Raw genomic sequence first — 15,000 nt, 5'->3', positions numbered from 1 at the left:
CACCTGCCCTTCTGTCAGATGCCTCCATTTTGGGGGGGGGGGTGTTGGTAAAAGTGTTGAACCCAGAGGAAGACGTTGCGTGAGACCATCTCCCAATACTGCTCTTTTCTCCTTCTTGACGGGTTCCCGTAAGCCTCGATGTTCTGCTCCCCAGAAAGTTGGGGGGTGACTGTTTTTACAGCTCTCTGTGGAGGGGAATTTGAAAAGCAACTCACGGATTTCACTCTTCCAGGGAGACCAAGGGGATACAGGCCCGGAAGGAGAAACCGGAGACAAGGGCCAAGAAGGCATAAAAGGGAACGTTGGACCCCCTGGATACCCCGGGGCCACAGGTGTCCGTGTGAGTTGATCAACATTGCTTTTTTTTTCCTGCTTAGTGAGCCTTGACTTTCTTGGGTGCCAAAACAGCAACTGGTGATGTTTAGGGGATGTGGGAGCACTGATGCAAAAGACGGGGTGCAAAGGTTTTTTTTAATCCCTCTGCCCCCCCATCTCGATCGGGGTGCTTCCCAAATTCCCCATCTTCCTGGATTTTGATGTTCCCAATTAACCAAATCTTGTTTTCAAGTTGAACCGATGAATTATTAATCCAGATTTGTGTAGAGAGCATTTAACCTGTGCGGTTGGCCACAACTTTCAATTTGCTCTGTTCTTTGGTGCCCACCCACCTCTTCATTAACTAGTGCACATAGGAAACCATGCTTGAAAGCAGCCTCTCTGTGAGCATAAGATATGGAGCATAAGATGTGGCCCTAATGAGGAAAATCAAAAGGAACATCATCATGTTGGCAACCTTCAGTCTCGAAAGACTCTGGTATCGCGCTCTGAAAGGTGGTTCTGGAACAGCGTCTAGTGTGGCTGAAAAGGCCAATTCGGGAGTGACAATCCCTTCCACCCTGGGAGCAAGTGCAGTCTGTCCCTGGTCTGTCTCCCTGGCTATGGGCCTTCCTTCTTTGCCTCTTTGCCTCAGACTGCTGGCCAAGCGTCTCTTCAAACTGGGAAAGGCCACGCCGCACAGCCTGCCTCCAAGCGGGCCGCTCAGAGGCCAGGGTTTCCCACTTGTTGAGGTCAGGCCTGGTTAGTACTTAGATGGGAGACCGCCTGGGAATACCGGGTGCTGTAGGCTTATACTATAGTCTTTCAAGACTGAAGGTTGCCAACCACCAAAAGGAACATAAGCTGTGGCAAAAGAAATGTAAGAAGGTGATACGGGAGGCCAAGCGAGACTATGAGGAATGCATGGCCAGCAACATTAAGGGGAATAATAAAAGCTTCTTCAAATATGTTAGAAGCAGGAAACCCGCCGGAGAAGCGGTTGGCCCTCTGGATGGTGAGGGGAGGGAAAGGGGAGATAAAAGGAGACTTAGAGATGGCAGAGAAATTGAATGAGTTCTTTGCATCTGTCTTCACGGCAGAAGACCTCGGGCAGATACCGCTGCCCGAACGGCCCCTCCTGACCAAGGAATTATAGATTCCCATTCTAAAAAGTGGGTCCCGGTGCTAAACGTGTGAGAACCGCTGGAATAGGACATTCCCTGCTGTTTGCTGCTCCAACCAAGGCTGCTTTCACGTATTGGCCCAGTGAACGAGCACATGAAAAGTGCTTCATTAAAATGCGAATCTGTGTGGCTTTGGTTGGAGAGCAAAAGGCCTATTCTCCCGCTTGTGGCTCTTTCTTGCCAAACCCACCTGGATCTTTGCTTTCGGTTGCAGTCTTTTAAACGTGAATCCTCCACAAATATGGGGTAACATCAGCAGTCTCTGGGTGGTTAATGCACCGTAGGGCATGGGACATGCTTGCGATTTCATCCCTGGTACGACGACCATTCAAGAATGTATCCTAACAAATGCAATCCTATTTTGTGGGTACTTGGGATGAAGTTCCACTGAGTTCGGTGGGGCTTGCTCCTAAGGAAGCGTGAGCAGGACTGCAAGCCTTCATTGCTCAGTGCAAAAAAATTCACCTGACTTGTTCCTCTGAAAGTTGCAGGTGGATCTTTTTTCAGCTCCTACTCTCAGTAGACTCTGGTTCAATTCAAGGTGGACCTGTTTTGACTAGAACTGTAACTCTTCAGAATCAGCTCCCTGTCCAAATTCTGCCTTGCTGCTTTTATTAAGCATGCACTTAGGTATTTATATTTATTGCCTCACCTAGCTCCTGTGCCCAAATTACTTGAACCTTCAGAATTCCCTCCTCGGCTTAGATTAAGTACTTACTTTAAGGTAAAACTAAATTTTAAAGTTGATTTAAGGTTACACCAGGGGTGTCCAAAGTTTTTGGCAGGAAGGCCACATCATTTCTCTGGCACTGTGTGGGGGCCGGGGAAAAAAGAATTAATTTACATTTAAAATTTGAATACATTTACATAAGTATACATAAATGAATATATTAAAGATGAACTTATATGAATGAATGAAGGTCTTGCAATAGCTCAAGGCCTATAAAAGGCCTGGCACAAAGCAAGGCTCCTTTGCTGCTGCTGCTACTGCATCATAGATGTGAAACAGCAAGCAGTGGAGGAAGCCCTCATCCCACAGCTCACACAAGAGATCAAACAGTCGCCCTCAAAGTGAGAGCAGTTGCATCGGGCCAGTGCGGGCTCCAACAAATCTCTGGAGGGCCAGAGGCTCATTGGAGACTGGGGGCTCCCTGAGGGCCACATTGAGAGGCCTCGAGGGCTGCATGTGGCCCCAGGGCCGGGGGTTGGGCGCCCCTGGGTTAGACAAATGACAGGTTATGCTTACCTTCACCTTCTCCTCCACCACCACCTCCTTTACACAGATGCTTAATTCACTCTGTCTTCCCTTGGCTTTTGTCCCATGGCCACTTCGTCCCAAGGAGGCCACTCGCTGCTTGTGCAGGGGTACAAAAATTACTCCAGACTTGCACCCGGCAGGACTTGAAGTGGTGAGCTCTCGATGGCCAAGCTCTCCCCATTCTCCCCGACCCACCACTCAGGCCACTATGCTGGCTGTGGGTGGGTGACCTGCTCCCATGGGCCTAGCCATGGGGGATAATATCTGGCTAAAGTCAGTCCTGGCCCTTCCTCTCCTCACCCATCCATGGATGTATGGATCCATGGTTTCACTTTGACCCTGAAAACCTCCAGTCTGGTCTTTAGTTGCTCCAAGTTGCAGCCTCAGCTTCCTGGTGCCGTGTTGTGTCTGGTTCTCTTTTCTGGCACTTGTGTCCCTGCCCATCCTTAACTGCGCCCTCATTCCTAGTCTCTTGGACCACCTTCTTCTCTTGGCATCTGTTAATCACCAGCACGACCCTTCAGAGGCCTGACAAGTAGACTATTCCGTGACCCAGGATGTCACCAGGCTCCTTCTGCACCCAGGTTCTCTCTGAATCTGGTGCCCACGCCCTGGTTTGAACAGAAAGTCTGTTCCGCAAGTTAACTCGGAGTCCTTGCATCATGGGAAAGGGAGTAAAACCTATTTCTCAATCTACTTTCCCCTCACCTTGTGTCTCTATCACCTCCCCTAAGTGGAATAGCCCCAACGCGTTGGCTGTGAGCAATGAGCCTGGCCTCTGCTGGATTAACAAGAAGCAGATAGATGTATTGCTGGGTGCTTTGCTCTGCTGGGGAAAATGAGGACATCCTGGCGTCACCAGGCACTTATTTATGGCTTTTCTATCCATCGTGGCGCTTGGGGTGACTCACGGAGCTCCAGGGGGGCTTTCCCATCTGGGTCTTGTCAAAGCGTCTTGGACCAGGAACCAAGAACTACGTCAGGAAGAGAAGATTCAGATCCTTCCCCCTTGAGCTCCACTTCTTGCAACTGGCCACCTCTTGCGATGTGGAGCTCCTTCTCCGGGCACTTGGTTGGCCAACTTGGAAGAAGCTAGCATTGTATGATCGTGTTTGGGTAGGATTTTGGCAATGGATGGAAGGGCTAGTTCTCCCCCCACCCCCAGCTCCCCCTGGGCTGGCTTCTTGAAGGAACATCCATCTTCCCTTGCAAAGGTCTGCCAAGAATGCCAGTGGAGCGCTTCTGGGGATGCTCACAGGGGACTGGAAGCAGTTGGCGAGTCGAGGTGATTCGGCGATCCGCGGCAAGCGACCTTGGAGTGCTCTGGGGCAGAATGAGAAGTCTACCGAACGGGAAACCCCGGCGGCGAGTCAGTCTTGCTACTGTATCTGACCCCTTTCCCGGCCCCACCTGAGCAATGTCTTTTTTCCAGAACCTTCCGCCGGGTATCTTCAGACTCGTTTGTCCCGCTGACAGGGCTGATTTCATTCCAGTCGGCTATTTTGGGATCGGTGACTCAGCACGGTTGGTCCGTCGTGACCTACTGAATGGAGCCTCATCTCCCCCTTCCCTCCCCCGCCACCCCATTGTAGCATGGCAAGCATCCCACAGCAGTTAGCCGGAATTTTCCAGGGAAAAGTCCAAAGCGTTCTGCTGGACACACACCGGGGAGTGTCAAATGGGCCCCGTGGCTCTGAAACAGGCAGGATCCCTGGTTTGGCATTGCAGGAGGAGACGAGAAATTGAGTTTTTTTTTTTTTCTTCTTCAATGAATTTGGCTGGTCTTTGCAATCCGGGATCTCGTTCCCGGAGCTGTTTCCAGCTGGTATTTGTTTTGAATTAATAGGAGCTGCCGTGAGCCAGGATCTAAGACGAATCTCTGTTTGTTGGCGTCCCCACTGTCCTGACTCAGACTTGGGGGACATACGCTCATTCCCTCTCTCTCTATTTCGTTCTGTGTCATCCTACCCTGGTCCACAGTCCCTCCACGACTTCTTCCAGAGGGGTTGTCCTGTTAACCCTGTGGCAGCAAAAAATGCCGCAGGGCTCCCTCAGTCTGTCCAAATCCCTTTTTTAAGGAACCCAGACCAAGTGCCATCACCGCATCTTGTGGCGAGGAGTTCCACAGGGGCAATTGCATGCTGGGTAAAGTTATATACTTGCAGTCAGACGGCCTTACTGGAAGAGGCCAAAGACCTGGAAAACGAACCATGTGCACTTGAGTCTACTCATCAGGCGCATGAAATGTTGCCCTCCATCAGCAGCAAGCCCTGCCCCGTAAAAATCCTGTTTTCGTTCTGATTATCTTACCCTTGTACGTCTTTGCTTGCTTGGAGAGGATTGTATCTGCTGCTAGTGGGCCCCAGATGAGCTGACAAAGTGGGCCCCAGGTGTGCAAACAGATGCTACAATCGGTGTGCTAGTCTTAAGGTGCAATGATTACTTTTCCAAGATTCTTGTACTGGGTTTTAAGGTAGAGCAATTACTTCTGGGGAACGGGGCTGCTTCAACCCACCCCCCAAATCAGCATGGCTGAGAGCCTTGGATTATATTTATTTATTACGTGTAGAAACCCAGATTCAACAACAGTGGCCACAGGATGGAGGAAACATGTAGTCTTGTGTGCTCCTTTGACATCCAGTGGGCCACTGTGAGATGCAGGAAGCTGGACTAGATGGGCCTATGGCCTGATCCAGTGGGGCTGTTCTTATGTTCAGCTGACAAGTTTGGGCACCAGGATGCAGGTCTCTTGCTGTCTGGTGTGCTCCCTGGGGCATTTGGTGGGCCACTGTGAGATACAGGAAGCTGGACTAGATGGGCCTATGGCCTGATCCAGTGGGGCTGTTCTTATGTTCTTAACTACAATTCCCAGAATGCCTTGCAGGTCTCTTGCTGTCTGGTGTGCTCCCTGGGGCATTTGGTGGGCCGCTGTGAGATACAGGAAGCTGGACTAGATGGGCCTATGGCCTGATCCAGTGGGGCTGTTCTTATGTTCTTAACTACAATTCCCAGAATGCCTTGCAGGTCTCTTTTTGTCTGGTGTGCTCCCTGGGGCATTTGGTGGGCCGCTGTGAGATACAGGAAGCTGGACTAGATGGGCCTATGGCCTGATCCAGCCGGACTCTTCTGATGTCCTTATGTTCAGCTGACAAGGGAGGGCACCAGGATGCAGGTCTCTTGTTGTGTGGTGTGCTCCCTGGGGCATTTGGTGGGCCACTATGAGATACAGGAAGCTGGGCTAGATGGACCCCCTTTGACCTGATCCAGCAGGGCTCTTCTGATGTTCTTAGGTACATTGCAATTTAAGTGCACTGCATAAATTATGTCAGTCTCTCTCCACTCGCCTGACTTTTCAGTGCTGTGAGCAAGAAATGAAGGCGGCAACCCCAGTTGCCACATTTACTTTCATCATGCATAACACGTGGATGTCCAGTGTGGCGGCTGGCAAGGGGTATCCGAAGCAGGAGGCCGAGTGAGGAGCCGGCGAAGGGTTGGATTCATTTGATCCGTCCAGCAAAACCGATACTACGGACGACGCTCCTCCATCACGCCTGGGATTTTGGAGAGCTGTGTTCTCCTGGCCAAGTGGGGCCTCACCAGCTGCCTCTGTGGCTTTTCCGCCCATTCCTGTGTCGCCTTGTCGGTGCGCTCGGCTTTCCAAACCGCCGCGAGTCGGAAAGCGACAAGAGAGCGCGCGTAGGAAATGTGTTTCCGAGAAGCATTTCTGATTTCAAGCGGCCGGCCCCATAATCGCATTAATTTCCTGGACCATTGGTTTGTGGGGTGAGGCCTTGTCTTGATCAGCGTTAAGGGGACAGACTCATCAGAAAAGCTGCGGAACGGTTGGAAATGACGGGGGGGCTGTGTCCCCTCCTTCCTTGATGTGAACCAGCTGCAGCCCCTTTTGCCTAAGAGCATCAGAAGAGCCCCACTGGATCAGGCCAAAGGCCCTTCTAGTCCAACTTCCTGTACCTCACAGAGGCCCACCAGATACCTGTATCCTGTACTCCCTTCCATCTGGCATTGAGATATAGCCTCCTTCTAGAGCCAAGAGGTTCTAGATACCCATCGTGGCTAAATACCCATCATGGCTTGCAACCTGAGATGGACTTTTCCTCCCAGAAATCTGTCCAAGCCCCTTTTAATGGCACCCAGACACCATCACTCTATCCTGTGGCAAGGAGTTCCATAGATGCGTTCATTTGCTGGGCTCTGCGCCAGTCTTGCTTCTGTCAGTTCCGCGTTCTCCGATTTGTCCTCTGGCATACCTGTATTTAGAAGCTGTGCCCATATTAGCCTCCCACCGTGTTTCCCAGGCACCAAGATAGCCTCAGATAGCAAGAGCAGCTTCAGCAAGGGAAGCAGAACCTATTTGCCTTCATCTATTGTGGAAGTGCCTCAAATGAATGGACATGGTTTGCTGACCTGACCTGATTTTTTTTTTTTTTGTTCCTCTGTTGAGGAAGAGCCCTGCTGGATCAGGCCAGAGGCCCCCCCTAGTCCAGCTTGGCGTATCTCACAGTGGCCCACCAGATGCCTCTGGGAGCTCAGCAGACCCGAAGATCCCTATATCCTGTTACCATTTCGTTGCACCTGGCATTGAGAGACAGACAAGCTCTGAAACCGGGAGATTGCATACAATCATCGTCCCTGTGATGGAATTTTCTTCCCTCGCTCTGTCCACTCCCCTTTTCAAGGAACCCAGGGCAGGCACTATCACCACCACATCCTGTGGCCAGCAGTTCCACAGGGTAATTGCACGCTGGGTAAAGTCCTATGCTTGCAGTCCAACTGCATTAAGAACCTAAGAACAGCCCCACTGGATCAGGACATAGGCCCATCTAGTCCAGCTTCCTGTGTCACACAGCGGCCCACCAAATGCCCCAGGGAGCACACCAGATAACAAGAGACCTCATTCTGGTGCCCTCCCTTGTCAGCTGAACATAAGAACAGCCCCACTGGATCAGGCCATAGGCCCATCTAGTCCAGCTTCCTGTATCTCACAGCGGCCCACCAAATGCCCCAGGGAGCACACCAGATAACAAGAGACCTCATCCTGGTGCCCTCCCTTGCATTGCTGGAAGAGGCCTTGGGTCTAAGGCACAACGCTGGGTAGGGAGCAAGCATGGAACAGAGACTTCCAGGGGGCCTTAGGGACCTTCCTGCAGGAGACATCTGTCATTTCTGGAAGCAGCGCATGTGACATCCGGACCCAGCTGGAGGAAGCTAAATGGATGCACAGGCAAGCCGGAGACTAATTGCTTTGCTCCCTCTGTCTTTCTACCACCTACTGCTGAGGCCACATGCACAATGCGAGGTTTGGGGGGAATTTGATAGGCCCCCCCCAGGCCAAACCAGCAGCTTCTTCTCCCTTTCTTGGGCTGACGGCCTGTTGTGTTTTTACGTTATCGGTGAGTTTAAATGGGGTGATTTACAGAAAGGATGTTGGACCAATCCCATCTGAGTAAACCTCAGAAGAGAATTTATTTTCTCAACCGGAGCGATGACCCGCAGGGCGCCCCGAGAATATATACAAGGCTTCTCCGAGACTTAAGAGATACGAATGGTGTTTTCAAAAGCTTGCCGAGATGTCGTCTTCTGGCCAGCTGATCCGCATCCAAGACAAACCAACCTTGGAAGCGGAATTATTCTTCCTGCAAAGAGTGCCCACAGAGGTTGTGCGGAGAACAGCGGGCGCTAAGAAAATGGAGAGCGACGAGGTGGTGAGGAATCCTAGGCTTGGAATCCGAGGAACAACAGACGGCCTTCAAGGTGGACTTTTTGCGAGTGTGGTGGAAGGTTTTGCAGACAATGGTGCCCTTCCTCAAAATGCATGGAGTGAAACTAGCAGCGGAGATCTGTGTGTGTCTCTAATGCAGTGAGTCCTCTTTATTGGAGAATTTGGAACCCACGGTTTTGACCCCCCAAACTCACGGTTGGTGAACCCACTGAGGACCTCCTGGACGCAACCGGTCGCGTCCGGGAGGCTTTCTCTGGCCCCCAGAAGTTTCAGAAGAGCACTTCGCGAAAACCGGAGGAAGTTTGGAAGCCTCCAGAGACCTTTCTGAGACCCCCTAGAAGAAGCACTCTTCCAACACTTCCAGAGCCCTTTCTGAGGCCTAGAGAGGCCATTTGCTGCCTATTTGGGCTTCAGAACAGCTCCGAATGTAACCAGAACAAGGTTCCAGTCATGTCCAGAGACCCTATAGAACCACAACCCACAGATGTAATTATCTGCAGGGTTCAGTATCCACGGGGACTCTGGAAACAGATTCCCCATGGATACTGAGGTCACCTGTCTAGTAAAAAATCCTCAGTCTTGATTGAGGCCCATGGTGAGGGCATCAAGCCTGACTAACAATTCTCAGTCTGTTGATTTTCTCTCTAGTAACCCTTTGACATTTTTCTTCTGGTCTTCTTCTACAGCAGAGCATCCTGACCTGTTTAGAATTTTCTCCCACTGGTTTCTGAGTGTTGCCATTTCTGATGTTGGTGTTTCCGGGGTCTCTGAACCCTGGCTCGCAGGCCACATCTGGCCCTCGACACCATGTTAAGAGATACGATGTGACACCGGGGCCAAAAAGTTTGGAGTCCGCCTGGTATAGAGCAGGGATTTTTCAGCCTTTCTCATTTCACGGCACACTGATGAGGTGCTAAAATTGTCAAGGTGCACCATCATTTTTTTGGGACAATTGACGAGGCACACCATGACGCTGGTGGTGGGGGAATCTCATCCCTCAATGGTTGTACTAATAAATGACCCCCCCCCCGCCAAAAAAAACCTCCCCTTGTACAACTGAAGATCAACTGGTGAAAGTTGTCACACTGATGTCGTCACACTGGTGAAAGTTGTCACAACTAGTGAAAGATGACACTGTTGAAAGTTGCTAGTACAGAGAGTGACCCGGTGGTTCCCAAACTGTGTGCCACGGTGCCCAAGGGTGTCGCAGCAAACTCCTGGGAGGGGGTTTTATTTCTTTTTCTTACCAGCTGTCCCAAGCATCTTGGATCACATAAAATCACACTGACCTTGCATGATTCAAAACAGCACCCAGGAGAGCTGCGCAGTGTTATGACCACAGGGCACTGTGACTGCTTTAAGTGGGAACTTACAGAACTCCTTGCCACAGGATGTGGTGATGGCATCTGGCCTAGATACCTTTAAAAGGGGATTGGACAAATTTCTGGAGGAAAACTCCATCACAGGTTTCAAGCCATGATGTCTACGTGCAACCTTCTGATTTTAGAAAAGGGCTATGTCAGATGCAAGGGAGGGCACCAGGATGCAGGTCTCTTGTTGTCTTGGGTGCTCCCTGGGGCATTTGGTGGGCCGCTGTGAGATACAGGAAGCTGGACTAGCTGGGCCTGTGGCCTGATCCAGTGGGGCTGTTCTTATGTTCTTAACTATAATTCCCAGGAAGCCTTGCAGGTCTCTTGTTCTGGTGTGCTCCCTGGGGCGTTTGGTGGGCCGCTGTGAGATACAGGAAGCTGGACTAGATGGGCCTATGGCCTGATCCAGTGGGGCTGTTCTGATGTTCTTAACTACAATTCCCAGGAAGCCTTGCAGGTCTCTTGTTATCTGGTGTGCTCCTTGGGGCATTTGGTGGGCCGCTGTGAGATACAGGAAGCTGGACTAGATGGGCCTTTGGCCTGATCCAGTGGGGCTGTTCTTATGTTCTTAACTATAATTCCCAGGAAGCCTTGCAGGTCTCTTGTTCTGGTGTGCTCCCTGGGGCGTTTGGTGGGCCGCTGTGAGATACAGGAAGCTGGACTAGATGGGCCTATGGCCTGATCCAGTGGGGCTGTTCTGATGTTCTTAACTACAATTCCCAGGAAGCCTTGCAGGTCTCTTGTTATCTGGTGTGCTCCCTGGGGCATTTGGTGGGCCGCTGTGAGATACAGGAAGCTGGACTAGATGGACCTGTGGCCTGATCCAGTGGGGCTGTTCTTATGTTCTTATGAACTGCTGAACTTACAGGAGAGCTGGGCAATTGTGTGCCTTCACTGACTTACAGAAGGGGTGGAGAATGGACCCCCCCCCCACAGCTGGTACTTCAGCAAGCACTGGACCACCAGAGAAAGTTGAGAATGGACTACCTACAGCCACCGCCGACACTTGAGTGGTCCATGGGGGGAGCGCTCACTTGGCGAGGCACTGGAAGTGATTGTGTTTTCCTGAAACCTCATGGACCACTTCTCAGGGTTTCACGGACCACCTGTGGTCCCTGGACCACAGGCTGGGAACCACCGGATGAGACTGAGAGTGACTGATGGAGGGCTCACCAGTGAGCAAAGCAGCTGAATGAGGAATTTGAACCCAGCTCTTCCCTGGTTCATGTCCAACAATCGAACCCCCTGGCACTGGATTGAACTTGGACTCGAGTTTTCTCTGCGTCAGTCTTGGCTGATGTCAAGTTCAGAATTTAAAGGGAGAGGCCAATAGAATGGCAGAGAGAGACCCAATGAAAGCTGGAGCTGCCCCTTTGCCAAAAAGTTGCACGGATCTGGCCTTTCATCTGCACTCCAGCATCTGTTCCACGTGGCCCCTCTGTGGGGCTGATCGTAAACCAGAGCCTCTCGGCATTCGCGTTCCAAGTGGTGAAATGGAGATGACTAATCTCTCTTGTCCCTGGGGAAAAAAAAACTTCTGGTCTCCAGTTGTGCTTTGCAATCCAGAACCCAGAAGCAGGACTGAGGTTTATTGGAGATGCAGGGCCCAATCCTATCCACCTTTCCAGCCCTGGAGTAATAATAATAATAATAACAACAGGTATTTATATACCGCCTTTCTTGGTCTTTATTCAAGACTTTATTCAAGGCGGTTTACATAGGCAGGCTTTATTAAATCCCTATTAAATAGGGATTTTTACAATTTCAAAGAAGGTTCTTTCTTTCAAGAACGACTACATTCAGGTGTTTCATTCCGATCTGGCTTCACATTCTGGCCTCAATCCTCCCACGCTCAGAGCAGATGGAATAGCTTGGCTTCAGCTGGTCAGCTGCTCCCAGGTCGCACGGTGCCGGTGGCCTCGAACTGGCAACCTTGTGGATGTTATCTTCAGGCAGACGGAGGCTCTACCCTCTAGACCAGACCTCCTGCCCAATAGGCAGTAGTCGTGCCAATGGGGTGTGTGCTGCATCTTGTGGTGGGAGGGTAGTTCTGGAGACCCCCACAAGGTAGAGGAACATTTGTTTCTTTCCCTTGGGGCTGCACTAGTGCTGGAGAGTCCGACAGGATTGGGCCCACAGTCACGTAACATAGCATCACCAGCTCTTGCCGATCCATGTATAAGCACCCCCTCGACTTTGATCGGTGCGAAGTAATTATGAACGTTTCTCTCTCTGCAGGGGCCAGAAGGAAAACCGGGACGACAAGGGGAAAAGGGGAAGCCAGGCCCAAAGGTAGGAGCAGTGGAACTCCCTGCTTCATGATGCCAAAACCTTTTCTGCTTTGCGCAAGTCCTGCAAGAATCTGAACGCATTTATTTGCTTCGACACGCTTTAAGTTCATTTATTTTTAGGCCTTAGCGTGAATCTATCTCGACAGTTGTTACCTGAGCTGATGTTTGGTGCTTTATTTGAGGCAGAAGGAGATAAGCTGTGGGCTAGAGTGTCTCCTCCACTCTGGAGGAGAGAAGAGCTGTGGGCTAGAGCAGAGGTCTCCAAACTTTTTGGCCAGAGGGCCGCATCAAATATCTGGCACGGTGTGGAGGGCCGGGAAAAAAAATTTAAATGTGAAATTTAAATAAATAAATTAGAGCTGGAACTTAGATGAGTGAATGGGCTCATTCATTCAACCTCTCTGGCCCTCAGACGCAATCAGAACACAGTTCTGGTCATGTTCAACTGAGTGGGCCACAGGCTTTCAGGAGACAAGAGGCTGGCCGCGGGTTGGAAAGAGGCTGGCTGTGGGCCGCATCTGGCCCCCGGGCCGGGGTTTGGAGACCCCTGGACTAGAACGTCCCTGCTCAAACTTGCTCTGGTTTTGACATGCCGACATCTTTGTTGATGCTTCCGCTTTCACTTCAGGGCAGCAAAGGCCAGCTGGGGCACCTTGGGGAGGTCGGCCCCCCTGGGAAGATGGGACTGCCGGGGACTCAAGGCCCCAAAGGATCCAGAGGTACCCTGGGAGCTATGGTGAGAACAGAGCGATGGTTCGGTGAATACACTTGCGGGGAAGGGGGCATTTGCAGGGTTTGAGCAAGACAAGCTTTTTCTTGTAGGCTTGTTGGGAGAAAGTAGATATCTGAGGAGGAGGGTGTTGGGTGAAGTGATGGAACTTGGGCTGCTTTGGGTAAGCACTGGGCCATCTGGCCCTCTGTGGTCTAACTGGCAGCAGCACCTTGGGGGTCTCCCTAATCCTACTTGGGGGTAGCACGGGTTGAACCCAGTGGCGTAGCTGGAGGGGGGTGCAAAGCACCAAATTTTGCAGGGAGTCTCACCAAGGTGTGCAGGTGGCCCTTCTCCCTCCCCTCTGGGGCGATTCCAGGTGGCGGGTGCAAAATGAAGGCGTATGACTCCAAAGGGGGGTGGGGAGAGGATGCTTGCACACCATGCTGAAGCTCCCTGCAGAACTTGGTGCTTTGCACCCCCTCCGGCTACGCCACTGCCAGGACTTTCTGTGTGCAAACCAGCCATTCTACCACTGAGCTACCACTGATGAGCAAATGATGGGCTTTCTATTGCCAACACTGGCTGGCTCCAGGGATTCCGACACTGACAGGCTGCAATTCTAACATTCCACGTCTTTGCATCCTGTTAGAATGCTCAGAGCAAAGGTGGAGGGCAAGGTCAGTGTTATGCCCATATCTCAGGTAGGAAGACTGAGGACGAGGGAGGGAGAAAATGGCCACTTGCTGTGTTTACCAGTGTTGGGCTGTAGGATTCCTGATGTGTGTGGTTTGTTCATTTCCGCAAGGGCTGAGTGGACTTCTTGTTTTCGCAGGGCGCTCCAGGCCGAATGGGGGTCCAAGGGGAGCCGGGTTTAAAAGGCTATCAAGTAAGCCGTCCGTTTGAACGTTTGTCTGACTTTATCAGCCCCATTCCCAGATTGAGGGTGCAGCGGCCCATTTTGGAGTGCAGGGGTTTGCCACAGCGCTTCCTCCTGATAGCCTTGCCCTACAAATCATATACAGTGGGCCCTCCTTATCCATAGATGTCATGCCCACACTTCAGAGGCCCTTTTGGACACAATTGGAAGCCCCTTACAGTTTGTGTTGGCAACTTTTGGTCGTGTCTGGGAGGTGCTGGAAGGTTGGCATGACCTCTGGAGAACCCAGTGCAACCTCTGGATAAGTTATTGCAGCACAATGACCCTGGCCGCTCCCCAATTTTCAGCACCCACAGATTTCTGGATCCAAGGGGGGGGTCATGGAACCAACCCCCTGCAGTTACCAAGGCCCCAGTATATAGTTTCTTTTAAAACTCACCTTAAAAAGTGTTTCCATTTAAACCTGTTGTTCTCCTGCCATTTGGAAACTGAGACTGGAATCCCAAACACACTTTCCTTGGAGTAAGTCCCATTGAATACAATGAAGCTTACTTCTGAATAGACATGGATAGGCTTGTGGTCTTACTGAACAACCTCACGAGCGAAATATACCACACCCCGAGTTCCAAAGTGGATTGAATAGTTGAAATCTAGTGTAGAATATAGGGGAATAGGTGGAATAAAAAAATAATCCCAGATAAATATGAAAGGTGTTTTTGAGTGCAATTCTAAGTACAGTTACTCAGAAGGTCCACTTTTTGGTCTCCTCAATCCATGAAATGAAGCTATCAAGTTCTGCTCTTCTCCCTGTGGGGGGTACAATCTAAGCTTAATAATAATAATAATAATAATAATAATAATAATAATAATAATAATAATAATAATAATAATAATAATAATAATAATAATACAGGTATTTATATACCACCTTTCTTGGTCTTTATTCAAGACTTTATTCAAGGCGGTTTACATAGGTAGGCTGATTAAATCCCCGTAGGGATTTTTACAATTGAAAGAAGGTTCTATCTTACAAGAACCACAACATTCAGGTGTTACTTTCTTGCTCTGGTTTCACATTCTGGCCTCCAATCTCCCACGCTCAGAGCAGATGGAATAGCTCGACTTCAGCTTGTCAGCTGCTTCAAGGTCGCACGGTGCCAGTGGCCTCGAACCGGCGACCTTCGGATGTTATCTTCAGGCAAATGGAGGCTCTACCCTCTAGACCAGACCTCTAGACCAGAAGCTTAAACTTC

At 50.7% G+C, this 15,000-nt stretch overlaps 2 protein-coding genes across 2 annotated transcripts in view; one reads left to right on the top strand and one right to left on the bottom strand.

Moving 5' to 3' along the window:
• The window catches only part of NOTCH1 (notch receptor 1), a 787,535-nt gene that overhangs the window by 400,227 nt on the left and 372,308 nt on the right, over window positions 1-15,000 (bottom strand). The window lies entirely within an intron of this gene.
• Window positions 1-15,000, top strand: part of COL27A1 (collagen type XXVII alpha 1 chain) — a 108,007-nt gene that overhangs the window by 50,620 nt on the left and 42,387 nt on the right. The window contains 4 exon segments of the mRNA XM_066610850.1: window positions 233-340; window positions 12,106-12,159; window positions 12,787-12,894; window positions 13,703-13,756. Of these exon segments, the coding sequence (XP_066466947.1) occupies window positions 233-340; window positions 12,106-12,159; window positions 12,787-12,894; window positions 13,703-13,756 (324 nt within the window).

Source organism: Tiliqua scincoides, chromosome 16 (assembly GCF_035046505.1).
Source record: "Tiliqua scincoides isolate rTilSci1 chromosome 16, rTilSci1.hap2, whole genome shotgun sequence".
Classification (NCBI taxonomy): domain Eukaryota; kingdom Metazoa; phylum Chordata; class Lepidosauria; order Squamata; family Scincidae; genus Tiliqua; species Tiliqua scincoides.
This window is presented reverse-complemented; position numbering and strand designations above follow the sequence as displayed.